Source organism: Clarias gariepinus, chromosome 1 (assembly GCF_024256425.1).
Source record: "Clarias gariepinus isolate MV-2021 ecotype Netherlands chromosome 1, CGAR_prim_01v2, whole genome shotgun sequence".
In the NCBI taxonomy this organism is placed as follows: Eukaryota; Metazoa; Chordata; class Actinopteri; order Siluriformes; family Clariidae; genus Clarias; species Clarias gariepinus.
In genome coordinates this window covers 22,863,548-22,882,400 of record NC_071100.1, presented here as the reverse complement: position 1 = coordinate 22,882,400, position 18,853 = coordinate 22,863,548, and the positions used below count along the sequence as shown (strand labels likewise).

Sequence of the window (18,853 nt, the reverse complement as noted above, 5' to 3'; positions counted from 1 at the left end):
ACCGTTAATGAACCTATTCCTGTTCTACTGGTCTATTGTGTAGTTGCTATATATTTTGCTATACAGCAGACATTAAGCAGCACAGTCAGCCCAGTATTTACAGTATTTTAATGCAGTGAAGAATATTTGTAAGATTTGCTTTATTATCAGATTGATTATCAATGCTGCTGCTAAACCTGCTATATATTGGCATGTTTTCATATTACACACTAATAAATATTAATAAGAATTATTTTACATGCAAAGATCATACAAACACACAATCACTTTATGAACTGAGTCAGCAATTTAAAACAAAGTACTGTATATATAGACTTCCGGTCCACTATAAAAGGAACACTTTTACACCTGCTTATTTATATACAGTAGGTCATTTAATTTATTCAGTCAGCCAATCATGTGACAGCAGCACAGTGATTTTAGAAGCTGCTGGTCTCCTGGGATTTTTACACACATAATTATCATCAACTACACCCACTCTCATCTCTCCTTACTGCTTTCAGTCTCTGCCTCATGCAAAGTCGTTTTTATGTCCATGTGCAGGAGTCAATCATTTTTTAGTCTAAAGTTTTTTATAGTCCTGTCATGTTCTATTCTGATTGTTATTTCGATTCTTACCCATTAATATCTGCCATATTTCATTACAATCTCCCCAGGATCCCTAAATGCTTAAGATTGTACTGTTTCAGGATCTAATTCAGGACTGTGCGAAATGAATCTCAAGCTCTGTATAAAGAGTTAAAATGAGAGCTACAGTCTTACTAACACCACTATAAGCAGTCAGTCGAATGGCATTGTGGGTACTGCAGGATTAAACTAAAGTGAAAAATCATGAACACGTAGATGAAAGAAGTTTAAACTAAAAACTCCACTTGAAATTTTGTTACAAAATACATTTTGAACACCACTGAAGATCACATTATAATTATAAAGATTAACATGTATGCTTTTCAGGGTGGATTTTTCTTCGAAAACAAATTAATGTAATTTGATTTTCATGCATAAAATAGTGTAATTTAGTATTATACTACTTCTGCCTGTTGCAACTGGAACCTAAACTAGTCTGTTTACAGATCACACTTCATTTCTTATCATGTTTCTTTAGAAAAAGGGTGTGTCTAACAAACGACCAAAAACGAAAGTACACCAACTGTGGAAGAGTGAACTTTGTAACAAAGCATGTTTACTTTCATCTACACATCTTAAAATAAGTGAGTATTTAGATTTTTGGCAGAAGTGATAATATAATTTGTGCTAAACACAGGTGTAATGTAATTTAGTTTGAACAAATAACGTGAAAATGTCTTTCAGGGATGATGGTTGTTGGTGTGACTCTCCTGATTTTCTACAGCTTTATGGAATCTCATTCAGGTATGAAAAAATATTCTTTCTCGTGTGCATACTCACTTACTTGTGTGTGTACAGTACATGTGTGTGTAAGCATTAGTGAATTCTACGGTAGTGGAATTAATGTTGTATATAATATAGTTTATAGTATAGTATTAATTAGTTTATTTCTGGTTTACTTGTGAACACTGAAATGAAGCCTGAAAGCAGATTAATTTGCTGTTAGCGTATAAATAAAACTCACAGATAAACATTCTGAATAATATTCTGTGAATCTCTGTACACAAGAGTAACATGTGAAAGTGTGTAATGATTCACGATTATAAAGAAAATTTTCAAAACTCCCAGAGACTAGAACCTGTTTTACATGTGGAATCAACTAAATTAATCGGATCTCGTCCGACCTGTTCATGCTTTCATTTGTTTTGCATTTGTTCTCTGGGGAAGAGAGAAATGTTTTACAGCATTGTGGTCCTGAAAAACAAAACTGATCCTCATCACTCTTCAATAAAACAACTTCCTGTAACTTCAGGGTTTCTGATTGTTGAGATTATTTTTTGATCCATTATATTAATGTGTCAGTTTGTAAAACATCCATCCCTAGTTTAAACAATGTAAAGGAGAGAAAAGGAAAAGTGTCTAGCTCTTTTATTTTTAGGTTCAGCATGCATCAAAGTTTTTTTTTCCCCCAAATTCTGTTCTCTCCAAGTTTCCCTTTAAGGTTAAGTTGATAGGAATGTTTATTGCATTTCTGAGGTGTGATGTGTGTGCTAGAACTTATACATACATTATGCATGCGATGCACCAAGGTACAAATGTTTCATTATACCTGTACAATGTGAAGTTCACAGTAATTAACTTTAAAATACATTTATAGTAAAATATTGCAATATCATAAATCCAATAAATTAATTTGACTGATACAGAATATAAATGAGCAATGCTGGGATTGAAGCACACAACATTCTAAACTGTAAGGCAAAGCCTTAAGCACTGAGTCACCACAACTAGCCCAAATAACCGGTACTGATTCAGTATAATATTTAGTGGTGTTAATTCAGTATTATAAACGCTTGTGGTTGTACTAAAAGGGCTAGCTCTGGTGGCTCAGTTCCTAAGGATTTGAATTACAGATCAGAAGGTGGTGTGGTCAAGTCCTAACACCACCAACCAGCAATATCTGCATCCTGGAACAAGACTCTTCAGCTCAGTTGTATCCTGCATTAAGGGAATATACTGGATTATGTGTTACTTTACATTAGGTTAGACATTACAGTCTTTAGTGTAAATGTGTTTTTTTTACTAAACATTTAACAAATTTAGCAAATTAGATTAGAACTTTATTTATTTTATTTATGTTGTTAATGTTAAGGCATTTATAATGCCTTAACATTAAAACCTCTGAAGGATGAAGTGAATAATTGATTATCTCAATACAGTGGCACCTTGTGAAGGGAGGGATAAACACACCAAATACTTTATTAGAGACACCTGTATACCTACACATACATGTAATTATCTAATCAGTCAAGCGTCTGGCAACTGTGTGGTGTATAAAATTGCACAGATACAGGCATTTAACTTCAGGTAACGTTTACATAAACCATCAGCACAAAACTCTGATCTCGATGATTTTGACTGTGCCATGGTCAGTGTCAGATTTGTTTGAGTATTTCTATAATAATTGCTGATCTCCTTCGATTTCATGCACAACAATCTCTGGAATCTCCTCAGAATAGCGGTAATAAAAAAAATCTGGTAAGTGGCAGTTCTGTAAATAGAAATAAAAGAATGGGTAAAATGTCAGTCCTAAAGGTGCAAAAAATGGCTTTCTATTTTGCAGTCTTTAACATTTACTGTATGTACAGTATGTGTGTATGCATGTACAGGTAGTCCCCTACATAATGATCTATATATGAACTATGTAGTGAACAAGTGTTAAACAATAAAATTGCACAGATACAATTTTAGTATTTGTGCAATTTTAAAACCAGAATAGGTTTTATATTGTAGATGTCCAAAGTAGCTACATTTAGCTCGGCAAATTCATTGCATTCTCTCATCTGATTCATGAGGTAGTCACCTGGAATGGTTTTCAATTCACAGGTGTGCCTCATCAAGACATTTTTTTTCCTTCTTAATGTGCTCTACACCATCAGTTGTCTTGTGAAGGGTAAGGGTGGGTCAATAGCGCAATTATTGGTCTGTCAACCAGAACAATCTCAAGAACCAAAATCATCTAATGTTCCACAGACAAACCATCAGCATTGTTCAGGGTGATATGAGGATCACCACAAAGGCAAACGGTGAAACTGTTTTTGAAATATGTTATTCATTGTTCATTTCATATTTATGTTTTCATCAGCTAATGTGTACAGTCCTATACAATTTGTAAGCAATCATCAAAAAATATGAGTTTCAGTTTTTATGGCGAATGTACTGGTAAAGTCCCACAAGCTAAGATATCATTCCATCACCTTTAGCTTTAATTACAGCACATTCACCATTTGAGTCCTGGAATATGCCTCTGCCATCATGGAATAAAAACTTCATTAATGTGATACCCTGGCATTCAGTGCTCTCAGGTCATCAGCTGACTACATTTTATTGCCACATAAAATTTTTTTAACCTAGACCTGACCAACTGAAGCAACCCCACATCGTAACACTGTCTCCAGAGATTTGTACAGTCGCCACTATGCATGATGGGTGCATCGCTTTATGCATTTCCCTCCTTACCCTGTTGCACCATAACTTTTTGGACTAGGGTCAAACTGAACTCAGCAGACCACATGACCTTTTTTCATTGCTTCAAAGTCCAAAGTTTAGGCTCCCTAGCAAATTGAAGCCTTTTTTTCTGATAAGTCTCACTAACAAGTGGTTTTCTTACAGCAACACTGCAGTTTACTCCCAAGCCTGTGATTGAGTGCACTCTAATTTTAACTATTTTATAGTTTTGATTTTTATCATGCCAAATTTTACCAAGTGATCTCCAGTCATGAGGCTAAACCCCAAATTTCTTACACAAAGTTGATGGTTCAGCAATATCCATCCAGGTTTTAATGTGTTAAAGGGTTCTTAACCCAGTTCCTTTAAAATTGTTTCCTTTGCTTGATGCAGCCCAGTAGTTGTACCCTTCTGAATGGTGACTTTTTTTTGACCAGACAGCATAATTACCTAAATAAGCCTTGCTTTGTTTTGACGCAAGTGTTTTATTTGAGACAAACATCTGACTGACACTGCCATGGGTTTTTATTTCCCATATCAGGGAAAAACTCCACTCAGTGTCTGATTGAAGATTTCCTCATTTGTATCTATAAGTTATTATTTGTTACTTTTTGGAAAAAAAAACAGAGCAATTAAAGGTGGTTGGTCTGGAAGCTTCTCTTGATGCTGTAGCTGGTGAAAATCTGGTCCTTCCTTGTTTCATCAAACCCAACACCAGTGCTGTGGACATGACAGTGGAGTGGCTAAGGATAGAGGAAATGACTTCATTAGTGCATCTCTATAGGGATTATGCAGACAGATATGAAAAGCAGACTCCATCATACAGAGGAAGAACATCACTGTTCAAAGAAGAGCTACAGAAAGGCAACGCTTCACTTAAACTCTCACCTGTCCGAGTTTCTGATGAAGGAGAATATAAGTGTCTCATTGAGGACAAATCCTGGTATGATGACATCATTGTTCACATCAGAGTTGAGGGTAAGTAACATTTCTGCATTTAAGCTTTACACAATTAACTTTACAGAAAACCTGTATATTATGATACCATAATATCAGTGGTTTTTGCATACATTATTTGTATTTTCTATTGTATTTTTTGTTTGTTTGGGTTTTAGAATGGGAGTTAGCTTAATGCGCCCAATGAGAGAAATCTTTAAGGGGGACTCAAGTAAGGAAAGAGCTGCTGGTAATGAAATCTGTGGGTTAGAAATAAAAAGCAGTAAATCATCTGCATATAAAGTAACTTTATGCACGGCGTCACCACATGAAATACCAGTAATCTGTTGACATTCACGTAAAGCAATTGCTAAAGGCTCAATAGCAAGGGCAAATAATAGTGGGCTTAACGGGCAACCCTGACGAGTTCCATGATGTAATTTAAACGGTTGAGGAAACAGGCCATTTGTCAAAACTACAGCGGTGGGAGCACTATAAAATAATTTAATCCAAGAAAGTTAGGCCGGACCGAACCCAAATTTTCCAAAAACTAAACAAAGGTATTCCCACCCTACCCTATCAAATGCCTTCTCAGCATCCAAAGAGACAACACATTCTGGAACAGAATGATGCTGAGAATATACCACATTAAGTAAACGGCGGATGTTAAAAAAAGACTGACGGTTCTTTATAAATCCTGTTTGATCAGGTAAAATGATGGTGGGGAGAACACCTTCAAGTCTTGAGGCAAGCACCTTAGCTAAAATTTTTACGTCACAATTAAGCAGGGAAATAGGCCTATATGAAGCACAATCCAAAGGGTCCTTATCCTTTTTAAGCAATAAGGAGATATATGCTTGATTAAAAGTTGGGGGGAGAATACCGGTCTTAAAGGACTCTGCAAAAACAGTCAGAAAAGGAGCAAGCTGTGCAGAGAATTTTTTATAAAAATCTGACGGAAAACCGTCGGGGCCTGGGGATTTCCCAGATTGTTAGGAAACAATGGCAGCTATCACCTCCTCCTCTAAAATTGGCTTTTCTAAAAGATTACGGGCATCGGAAGATAGTATGGGGACATTTAATTGATCAAGAAATTGTTTAGTATCCTTCTGCGAGAAGGGGTCAGCAGTGTACAGCAGTGGAGTAAAAATCTCAAAATTTTTCATTAATGAGATAAATCAGGAGTGTTGAAAGAAAAGGGGAGATGTGGCAGTGACTGAAGGTGTGGTCCGAGTGTTGTCCAGAGGATCCTAAAGTCGTGATGGTAATGAATCACCGGGGATGAACAGCAATTTGGTTTTGCTGAGATTAAGGTTAATTTGATGAACTGTCATCCAAGATGAAATATCTGATCAAAGTGGAAATATGAGTGTCTGAGGGAGGAAAGGAGAAAATTAGTTCAGTGTCATATGCATAACAATGGTATGAAACAAAGTGTGGGGATATGACTTAACTAAGAGATTGGGTATAGAGGGAGAACAAAAGAAGGCCAAGTACTGAGCTTTGTGGGACACTATTGGAGAGTCTGCGTGGAGTAGATGTGAATCCCTGCCATGTCACCCCATACGACTGGCCTTATAGATAAGAAACAAACCATTGCCATGCTATGCCACAGATTCCAAGGCTTGCAAGGTAAAGTACTGCTGAGAGGTCCAGGAGGATGCGGACAGATGACAGTTTAGCCAAATCTAGCACAATGGAATTCCTCAGTGCTGCTTTGAATCCAGACTGGTTAGGGTTATTAAGGTTGTTCTGTGAGAGATAAAGAGACATTTGGTTAAAAAAAAATGTAAAGGAAAGGAGAGAAGTGATATCGCCTGATAGCTTAAAAAGATAAATCGGTCTAACCCTAGTTACTGACATCTGCTGGATATAGGCAGTGTTTTTTGAGGATAGGAGTAACCCTTGCCTTCTTAAATGCAGCAGGAACATTACCAGATGATATAGTAAGATTGATGATGAAGGGGAAGATGTACTGTAGAGGTTGGGGAAGATCTGGCAGATTTTAAAAAAATTTTCCAACATAAAAGACAAAAGACTCATCCACAGTCAGGGAGGATGGAGCAGAAGGTACATCGGACACAGTACATCGGATAAAAATAGCTGTGCTATCTCTAATGGTAGAAAAGAAAAGGATTCAGGGTCTGGAAAGGATAATAGACAGGATTATGTAGGGTAAGAGTGAAGGATATCGTGTAATGATCAGAGTTGTGAAGTGGGATAGCAGTGATATCTTTAGCTGGAGAGGGACAGAAGAAAACCAGGTCAGGGGATTTCCCACTGTTGATCACTCAAACAGCTGACTCAAACTACCCGTTTTGGTATCTCAAACTACTCGCGAATCCCTCTACAATTTTGCATTCACAATGTCTTTAGATGACATCGGCCTGGTTTGATGGCAATCATATAAATTCCCTAGGACGAGTATATCAAAATCCAATGGGTGCGTTTTAGCAAATGAGACAAAATAACTGCATGTTTGTGTGCGTGGTGTGTGAGTTTGTGTGTTGACATTTGTGATGTGTGTTAGTATGTGTGTGTGAGACATGTGAATTGTTAGTGTGTGTTTCTATGTGCATGCTTGAGAGAGAGAGAGAGAGATGTGAGTGTGTGAGTTTTAAATTTGTAATGTGTGTGTATGTGTGTAAAGTATGAGTGTGTTTGTGCGTGTGTGTGTGCATGTATGTGTCCATGTGTATCCGTGTGTGGCCAAGATTTATTTATTTTTTTGTTTGTTTTTTATTGTGGCCAAGATGTGGGTGTGTGAGTGTTACAATTTCTGATGTGTATGTGTGTAGAATAGGCTGCAGATGCTGGAAAAAAAAGCATTACACTATGATGTTACTCAGTGTGATGTCACTAAATGTGTCACTAAATATAATGCCACTCACTATAATGACACAAAGTTATTAACCACTTTTCAGCATAAGTTTAAGTCATGTGCACAGCTGACCCATTTGAGATATCAAAAATCCCTCTACAATTGTCCATCCTTAATGTCCTTAGATCACATCGGCCCCGGTTTGGTGGTGATCGTATAAATTCCCTAGGAGGAGTATATCAAAATCCATCAAAAGTTGTTCAGATAGCAACAAACAGCTCAATTAGGTCTAAATGTGTACCGAGTTTTGTGTGCATACGTGCATGTGTGTAGCAAGTGCTGCATAGCAAGTGAGCTATGCAGCCAAATCTCTTGTGAGGGCCCCGGGTCACGCAACTCTTGGGCATCCTAATGGCAGTAGATTCCAACCTGTCTGCTAATTTTTATAAGTTTTTAAGCATGTTAAGACCCCCATAAAGCCCAACATAGTGGGTAAAAAAAATCCTTAGGAAAACAAGAGGGTCCTGCACATGCTATAGTGCTTTGGCCCTAAAAACAAGAGGGTCCTGCACATCCTATAGTGCTTTGGCCCTAAAAACAAGAGGGTCCTGCACATCCTATAGTGCTTGGGCCCCAAAAACAAGAGGATCCTGCACATCCTATAGTGCACAAGAACCGATGCCATAGCCACCCGGGCACACCAGAAAAACAGTGGGCAAGGAGTGCACGTTCACTTAAAGGGGAATGCCTAAAAGACAAAAGTGACAGTTTGGGTCTAATGAAACAAATTATAACAGTGTCCACTGATGTCAAAAGGGACTCAGCAACTAAATTCTAATGTCTATACTGTGTGTGTGTGTGTGTGTGTGTGTATAAATATATATATATATATATATATATATATATATATATATATATATGTACGTATGTTTGTGTATGAATTAGCTACTTTTCAGCATTAGACATCTAAACATGATATGTAAACATGAAGCCATATTAAAAGAACAAGAGGAAATAGTGGACATAGTTTAGTACTGCAGGAGTCAGGGCAAAACCATGTCTAGTCAATGGGCTGTAAATGTAAAAATGAGTTGTGAGCGGTTTGACCATGACAAAATCATGTTCTTTCCATGTAAAATGTTTGAACAAATGTTTGAAAAATGTTAGTAACAGACTCAAAATTGCGGGTACTAATTTATTTGAACTTTAGGATTCAGTAGATCTGCTGGAATCGTTGCACCTAGAAACAGACAGATCCGAGGGATTCAGTGTGTTCATAAGTCCAAAGGTTCGAGGGATTCTAAGGATTCGGTGAGCGCCCCTAGCAGGGGCGTAGATTTAGGGTGGACGGAGGGGATGTGTCCCCACCAATATCCTCCGACCATTGAAATGTTCCCACCAATAATTTAATCCACTTAAAAAAAATCGTGCTGTCAACCTTAACCTAGACACGCAGAAAGGAATATATCATGTTCTCTCCGTGAGTCCTCCCGCCCCCAAAACACATATGAACATTTTGATTGGCTGTGCCTTTCCCTGCTATCATGTGAGAGCCTATGGCTGCGTTCAGATACAAGCAGCGCCAAATGCAGTGGATTTTTTGTGTGTGTTGGGTGACATACATGTGAGGATGGCGGCAGCAAATAAAAGAAGCTAGACATAAGAAGAAAAGTGTAAGTCACTTCAAGTTCGCTAGTGAATCCATCAAAGTAACGACAACAGTTAACGTTAATGCTAGTGGCTTTTTTTTTTTTTTTACCGCTTTGACGCACATTCATTATAGCAGGGCAGGCTGGGCAGGCTATAGTCTGTGAATACGGACTTAACACTAACAGCAGATCAAACAGCTAAATGTAAAAGTATAAATATAATCCCTGTCAGTTCTCCTAACCTAATGACGACTATTCAGTCAGAATGACTATTATGTCAGAAATCAGTCTTGTGGAAGAAATTTATGTGCTACATACTAATATTGCCATGACTAGAATTTTGTTGACGGTTCACCAATAAACAATCCACTTCGCACAAATAATTTTTAAAATGCATTTACTGACTTGGCAACCATTAATGATTTGATTCTAAATTTGCACACTAAAACTCAGAAAAAGTTAAATAAAATGATTGCTGTTTAAAAAGCATGTGTTTATCCTGTTTTGTCAGGTGACAGAACCTAAACAACTGTGCTGTATATCAGACAGCGATGGAGAGAAGGGTCTTTTTGGCTCCTTCATATAGGAGCAATAGGCATTGAGCTGTTGTGTGATACCACTAGTTGTGTGTTGTGTGATACCACTAGCTGTTGTGTGATAACACTAGTTCATGTTTAGATGTGATCTACTTTTATATATACTGATGTTTGAGATGTTTCATTTGCACTATGGCTTAATAAAGAATAGTCTTTATTAAACTATCTTTTTGTCAGTTATTAAAAATTCCTTTTTTAAGGAGGGGGGGTGCAAATCTACGCCCTTTGCCCCTAGTGGAGAACCATGGCAAAAGCAGATTGAATCTGTATCACAATGACACAACAAACTGCAGCTATTTCACTTTTCCAGGATTATGTGATTGGACGTAATGCTCTATAATCTGCTTTTATTAACCACCAAAAATATAAAAAAATGTAATAAAAAACGGCTCTGGCATTTGTATTACGCCAGCCTTGTTTCCAACCCCACAACGACAAAATGGGAATATTAAGCATGTGATGCTTAATAGACACAAAAACCCAAGGTTAAATGCTGGCAAATATCTTTTTTTTAACTGAATCAAACCATCCCTGATGCCTAAAGTGCATTTGTAATTAAAATAAATATTTGCCATTGGTAGCTCTTGATTCTCATTAACTTTTATGTTTATGGTTGTTCTGCTCCAGCATTGTTGATGTAATTTTGCTGCCCCATAGTGGCAGTTGCTTCAGAGAGAGAAAAAAGACGAGTAGAGTTCTACATGCGGTTGGTTTCAGTCCAATGTTTGGATGCCATCCTTTGTTTTGTGTTTATAAATGCATCATCTGTAAGTTAATTTTTCATTATATAATATCTACTTATGGGTGATTTCATCTCAAATCAACCAGTGGGTTCCACCACATGATCACAGATTTTGCAGATTTTTTCACCAATTGTTGGTATTGGCATGAAAATAAAACCCCCCAATTTTTTTGTCCCAACTCCCGTTCGTTAAAAAATTGCAGCCATCTTGATTTTTGGCCTCGACGCGCTTCGAGACGTGCCACGCCCCTTTTTGAAATCCTCTTTTTCTAGATAACTCACTTGCTGTATGTCATATAGAGATTATGGAGTTATTGTGGTTATGGAGATATTTCTGAAAAACCATTTTTTGGGGGTTCCCCTTTTCGACCCCCAGAACCCAAGGTCTGCATGTATATATGTCACTCAAAAAAATAGGGGTTACTTCACATCACCTTATCTTGAAAATAAATAAAAACCAGAGTTGTGTTATGCCTTGTTTTATAGAAATCTTTAAAAATGAATTGTCCAGGTTTTGCAACATTTTATGATTTGACATACAGAAATGTACTGCAATATCTGTAGAATACTTAATGCATACTCATAAAATCTGCTCCTTTCAAAGTAAAAGTAACCTTAAATTCTTCTGTAATGCATATCTAGTCAAAGACTGTTTCTCTTGGAGTTCTTTTAAATAAACAGCTTGGGCCTTGGCTGTATAGTGATGAGCTGTGCAGGAGTCACATTTTTCACATAGTAAGTCTCATAATAAAATCAGACACACAGACATGTCAGAAATTTTGCCATGGCTTTCATAATTCCACTGCTTGAACTGAACAATGTCATCTGGGTCCAAATCAGCATTTTCAAATATACCATCAAGATTAGGGCTGGGCCATATTATACTTTTCACGGTTATACCAGTACAATGTTAGGCAATGATAAGAAAATGAAATATCGCGATTGAATAGGGGTAAAACGCGCATGCGCAGTGCCTTTGTTTTCATACATTTTTATAGTGGAAAAAGCATGGCGGCGGCGGAGAATAAGAAGGGCGAAAGCGGATCGTTGATGAACCAGAATTGGTTTGTAAAAATGGTGCAACTTCAGTAGTGTGGAACTGGTTTGGTTTTCGCCCGTTAGATACCCAACAAAGCACAAAATTTTTTGTAGAACATAACAAGCAAGCGGGTCGTTGTGGCATTTACAGAATGTCTGGGTTGAAAAAGAGGGATCTCATTAATTTCAACGCATCTGTAGCTTGAAGAAACAGCGTTTATTTATTATTTTTTTTATAAAAAATTAAATTAAAATAATTAAGGACATTTCTGTACCTAATTGAGGTGTACCTTTTGGGGGTGTCAGATCTGATTATTTTGGTACCAGTTTGGGGTCACCAAGTCACATGACCTAGAAACTATTAAAGAAATTGCTTTTTTTTTAAATAAAAAAATAAATAAAAATCAATGTAGACATATCTTGGAATAAAATCAGGTGTACCTTGTGTGGGGCTCCAATGAGATTATTTTGGTACTAGTTTGGGGTCACCAGGTGACATGACCAAAAAGCTATTGAAGAAATAGTGATTTATTTAATAAAAATATATAATATTTGCAAATTAATTCACAATACTCAATTAATATTATCTATTAACCAAATGAACCAGAATTGGTTTGTAAAAATGGTGCAACTTCAGTAGTGTGGGATTGGTTTGGTTTTCGCCTGTCAGATACCCAACAAAGCACAATTTTTTATAGAACATACCATGCAAGCAGGTCGTCGTGGCGAAGGGAGGAAACACCACAAACCTTTTTTATAATTTAAAGCAGAAGCACTTGTTTGAGTACAACAAAGCTGTTAAAGCATGTGAAAAACTTCCATGAGCCGTAGCATAATTTATCCATGTTTTTTGTTTGCTTGTTTTGTTTTTACTTAAGAGTTTTGAGTTTTATTATTTGACCTATTTATTTGCCACACTGCAGTTTATGTTGCAAAGCAACTCTTTTTAAGTTTTGTGGATATTATACATGGTTATGCTCAGGATATGTCAGCCCATTTCCACTGGAAATGCCTTTTGGTTAAATTGTCAGCAAGGAATTTGCATTTGCACTGTTAAAATTTTATATAGCTTTAATGCACATATAAACAGCTGCTTGTTAATTGAAAATAAATTGATGGGTTTTTTTTGCACTAATAAAGTTTTGGAATTGTAAAGCATTTTGTCTCGTGTCAATCATATTGTCAGTTATATCATTATCGCAAATTTTCAAATATATATTGTGATAAATATTTTTGGCCATATTGCCCTGCTCTAATCAAGATAATCAGATAGTTTTGATTTAGGGGGCCACTGCTCACACCTGTGCAACATATAGTCACGAGAATCCAAAGAACAGACAAGCTTTGCCATCAAGTCTTTGTAATCAGATTGTGATTAAGACAACAAACTACACTGGAAAGATTCAGTAAAAGAATTAACATAAATGAAACACACTTAATTAGTACGAAGAAAAAGATGATGCAATCATCCTCAAGTTCCTTGAGTGCGAGGTCACTCATGGAGTTGGTTGGAGGTAATTCAACTTTCTGATCAGTATGAACCTGAATGGTTCAGTTACAGGATACTGTTTGACAGTAATATATGTATCTTACATGTACCACCATAAAATGACACATTTACTGGTAGATAAGGCCTATTGTGTAGATCCATGTACATTCTCTGTATATAAAATGTGTATCAAATCGTAAAACATTTGCAAAACCTGGACAATTCATTTTTGATGATTTCTATAAAACAGGGCATAACACACCCCTGGTTTTTATTTATTTTCAAGATAAGGTGATGTGAAGTAACCCCTATTTTTTTGAGTAACATATATACATGCAGACCTTGGGTTCTGGGGGGTCGAAAAGGGGTACCCCAAAAAAATGTTTTTTCAGAAATATCTCCATAACCACAGGAGATAGCCAAATTCTGATTACGGAATCTGTATCTACATAAAAAAAAATACATAATTATACCCAGTTTCATCTCCATATGACATACAGCAAGTGAGTTATCTAGGAAAAGAGGATTTCAAAAAGGGGCGTGGCACGTCTCGAAGCGCGTCGAGGCCAAAAATCAAGATGGCTGCCATTTTTTAACGAGCGGGAGTTGGGACAAAAAAATTGGGGTTTTTTATTTTTATGCCAATACCTACAATTGGTGAAAAAATCAGCAAAATCTGAGAAGTGATGGTGGAAAATTTCTCTTCCACTGGTTCATTTGAGATGGAATCACCCTTATATATATTTGCATATATTTGTAATATCACATTTATTCAAAGCTTCAATTTTATGTAATATGTGGATAACCATTAGATATTAGCTTAGCCTACTATATCAGTTTTACTCTTTATTCATAAGGTACCTGGCATCTTATTAAAATGTCAAACACTAAGATGAATCCTGACTCGTCTGTACTTTATGGATGGAGTTTGGCTGGCTGATAATTGCATGCGTAGATGCAAGGAGAACAGTACAGTAAAAAGATGAAGATACTATAAGCAAATCAAGTTACATGGCAGAAGAACACAGTCATATTAGTACTATAAACTCAGATGAGAAGCTAGCAGCCTCTACAGAGGAAATCACAGAAGAAGCCATGAGCACTGTTGACAGAGCTTTCGAAGCAGGTTCAAAACTTTCTCGTTCAACACGTTAATTGCGATCGTCAAGGATGTCAGCTAGTATGGCAGCAAACACCGCACAGCTCAAGCAGAAGCAGCACGAACTCATATTTCATTTGTAAAGAAAGATAATGCGATTAATCTGGACAAAATTAAATCAGAAATGGCCCATAAATTGGACAAAGCCAAAATAGAGGCAGATCTGGAGGTGCTTCAACACGAAAGGGAACAAGCCACTGCTCTGGCCCAGGCAGAGGTGCTAGAAGCAGCTGTAGCAGCGATAAAGGATAATATTTCCAGTGCTAGTTTCTCAGTGTCTTTCCGCAATAAAGTGAAGCGCATACAATACTATGTCGAAACACAAAAAGGGACGGAGCCAAAAGAACCACTGGTGAAGAAGTTTCTTCTTACAAGTACCAAGTGGCTGACAGGACCGAACTTTCTTCATGTAGCCTCAGAAAGCAATCCAGTCTTGCAAAAAATGTGTGAGCTAGTGGATCCAGAGACGGATTCAGAGGTTCGACCTTTACCTCAAGTGAACACTGCTGCCTCAGGTATAATCGAGAAACCACTTACCCCGGAACGCTTTGAACGCTTTTCCACATGGAAGTCCCTGTTAAAAGCAGTAACGTGCTTGATCCATGTCGCCAGGTCATTTCACTGTAATTCGAAAGGGCAGACATGCAAATATATGGGCTGGCATAAGTGCCTTAAACCTTACTGTCTAAGTGAGTTGGCTGAAGCCAAAAAGATTATCCTTCTTTCTGTTCAGAAGTCAGTCTTTCCTGAAGAGTATAGTGCTCTCATGAGAAATGTTGAAATCACTCAGAACAGTGCTCTACTAAAGTTGAATCCTGTTCTAATCACAATCACAATTGGTGGTTGTCTAACACATGCACCTGTGGTCAGTGATGAGAGAAATCCCATTGTCTTACCTGGACGTCATGTTATCTCTATCTTACTAATTCGTCACTTCCATGAGCAAGTAAAGCATCAGGGCCGCAACTTTACTGAAGGGGCTGTACGCAGTGCAGGATTCTGGCTAATTAATGGAAAGAGATAGATTAGTAGTGCCATACATAAGTGTGTTGTATGTAGGAAGTTACGTGGGAATACAGAAAGTCAGAAAATGGCTGATCTTCCGGAAGAGCGCCTCAGTCCATCCCCGCCTTTTACATATGTCGGTTTGGATGTGTTTGGTCCTTTCTCAGTCTCAGCTCGTCGGACAAGAGGAGGTTATGCGGAGAGCAAACGTTGGGCCATCCTCTTCACCTTGCAACGGCAAACAAAGAACTGGGATTCTCCAAAAAGCGAATGACCCAAAGATGCAAGAATACCTCGCCAATTGCTCTTGTTCATGGGAATTTAATCCACCCCACGCTTCACACATGGGGGGAGCTTGGGAATGTTTGATAGGTGTAGTAAGGAGAATCCTGGACTCAATGTTGATGCAGTATGGATCTCGTCCCCTTTCACATGAGGTGTTATGCACATACATGGCCGAAATTTCTGCAATAATTAATGCAAGGCCCTTAGTTCCAATCTCATCAGACCCCGAATCACCTCTCATGCTAACTCCGGCTATGCTCCTCACTCAAAAGGTCGGGGCTCCTCCATCTCCTGGGAACTTCTCAAGTAGTGACATGTTCAGGCAACAGTGGAAGCAAGTGCAGAGTCTTGCCGACAACTTTTTATTATCGCTGGAGACGTGAATATCTTCCAACACTACAAAGTCGTCGCAAATGGAATAGTACCCAGCCTGACATTCAAGAAGGAGATCTTGTTCTCTTAAAAGATAATCAGAGCTCTCGAAACAAGTGGCTATGGCTTTTGTGTCCAAAGTCTTTCCAAGTATTGATGGGAAAGTGCGAAAAGTGGAGTTAAAAGTTTCTAAAAGCGGATCTGGAAAAGACATAAAGTATCTCAGACCTATTACAGAGGTTATTCTTCTATTGTCTAAAGACTTTAGGAATTAGATAGGACATCCTTAGGATGTAGTATCCTGGACAGCAATCAGCAACAATGCTGCAGTGTTCTGCTCCAGCATTGTTGATGTAATTTTGCTGCCCCCTAGTGGCAGTTGCTTCAGAGAGAGAAAAAAAGACGAGTAGAGTTCTACATGCGGTTTGGATGCCATCCTTTGTTTTGTGTTTATAAATGCATCATCTGTAAGTTAATTTTTCATTATATAATATCTACTTATATATATTTGCATATATTTGTAATATCACATTTATTCAAAGCTTCAATTTTATGTAATATGTGGATAGCCATTAGATATTAGCTTAGCCTGCTATATCAGTATTTCTTGCTATTTTCTTTGCCTACTGATAATTGTTTATTTACTTTATCTATTTCTTTAAGTTTTACTCTTAATTCATAAGGTACCTGGCATCTTATTAAAACGTCAAACACTGAGATGAATCCTGACTCGTCTGTACTTTATGGATGGAGTTTGACTTGCTGTTAAATTGCATGCGTAGATGCAAGGAGAACAGTACAATGGTCAAAAACAAAAGAGACTCAAAATACTATACGTGTATACTATACGTGTCCTGTAACCGAGGGTTACAGCGGATTCATACACATTCACATTCCATACAAACTTAAATAATTCTTTTGATTGTGTAAAGCTGCTTTGCGACTGTTACGAATAAAATTAAACCCCTACTCAAAGAGAAATAAATGAACCGTAACAAGTAAACAGGGATCCTCTTTAGAAGATCCCTGGGGTCCCCGCTCTCACTCCCCAAAAGTTTCACGACCACAAAACACAGTTAGAATGCAAGAAAAGAAATTTATTAATTAAAATGGACAGAAACAGCATAGCCTTCGGGAGGGGAAACGCCAAAAGAAAATACAATGAACAAAACTAACTACCGATCGCAAAAACTAACCTAGAAAAGAAATTATAAAGAAAAGGATACAAAATCTTCCCTCCCTACTAACAAAAACAGGAGAAAAACGAACATAACAAACAGGCACCCACCTCCCAGCCGTAGTCCACTTAACAAGGATCAGGAAGTAAGGTGACAAAACATAACAGCTACCAACACAACTCAGTTATACTTAATTCACAAAATAACAACAAATGTCTTGCTTAGCGATCCTTTCGCAATCACTCAACATAATCGAAAGAACACATCAAATACGAAAAGGGAAAACCAGGAGAGCGGGGAAGCCGAAGAATCCTCCATCGCAGCGGCTTAAATACTGCGCCATCACGCCGGTCGCCAAACGAATCCGTCCTCATGAGCCACTCCACCTGTAAACAATTAGAGGTAGAACAACACTACACACAAGCTACACCGTAACCAAGCAACAACTTACAACCACTTGTAACAGCGACAATGACAATTGTTAAAAGCGTTATACAAATAATATTGAATTGAATTGAATCTATCGGACTCAGTGTACAGTAAAAGATTCATGAATCCAAGGATTTTGTGACTTCTAGGGATTCGATGAGCGCCCTCTAGTGGAATATTATAGGAAAACGCAGTCAGAATCCTTAATGACTCAAGTGACTTGTGAGACTCGGAACCGTTCAGTGAGTGATTCAGAAGGATTCGAATCCGTTAATGTAGCCGGGTTTAACACTCGTAGGTAATCATTAGCAACTCTGAAGCCAAACTAACACGGGCATTTTTATATCCCTTAATGTACGAGTACTGAAGCGCCGCTACTCCTTAACTGTTAATTAACTGGGTTTTTCGTTTATGTCAAAGTTTTGTTAACTGAGCGCTCGCGTGGCTAAGCTCACCTCAGTAATCAGGGTGCCTCAGTATAAAGACTGTGTCAAATAGTCTGAAACAAAAATGTTTGTGTGTGTGTGTTCGATAACAAGGTAATATAGGCAGCCTTTCTGAAATTACACGAGTCTTAGTTTAGGTCTATACGTGACCTTAAAAGCTTAATATAATTTCAGTATATTTAAAACTTTCTTCTTTTTCATGATTACAGCTCAGGGAAGCCACCCAGTGATCATAATGGAGAGTTATGATAACTCAGGAGGGGTTAATTTAGTGTGTGAGTCCAGAGGCTGGAACCCTGAACCTGATGTTCTGTGGCTGAACAGTGAAGGAGACACTCTGCCTGCTGAAGAGACACAGATACACAGAGAGACTGAGGGCTTCAGTGTGAAACGCCGCATCACTGTTCATGATTATAGTGACTCCAACAGATTTTACTGCAGACTTCAACAGAAACATCACATGATAGAAGCAGAAGTCATCATTAATAGTAAGCAAAATCATTAATACATGAAAAAAAAACTTGAAATAAGACATAATAAAATAAAACTTTTAGATTTTTTTAAGATTTATATAGTAACATATGTCATTACATATGAGGTAATTAAACATGAACACGATAAAGATAATATTTTT

At 37.6% G+C, this 18,853-nt stretch overlaps 1 protein-coding gene across 1 annotated transcript in view; it reads left to right on the top strand.

The window, feature by feature from the left end:
• Positions 1-1,111: 1,111 nt before the first annotated feature.
• The window catches only part of LOC128520754 (butyrophilin subfamily 1 member A1-like), a 57,072-nt gene continuing 39,330 nt past the window's right edge, over positions 1,112-18,853 (top strand). The window contains exons 1-4 of the mRNA XM_053495138.1: positions 1,112-1,211; positions 1,312-1,371; positions 4,702-5,052; positions 18,429-18,707. Coding sequence (XP_053351113.1) covers positions 1,314-1,371; positions 4,702-5,052; positions 18,429-18,707 — 688 coding nt within the window. The 5' untranslated portion in view covers positions 1,112-1,211; positions 1,312-1,313. The remainder of the gene's footprint in view (positions 1,212-1,311; positions 1,372-4,701; positions 5,053-18,428; positions 18,708-18,853) is intronic.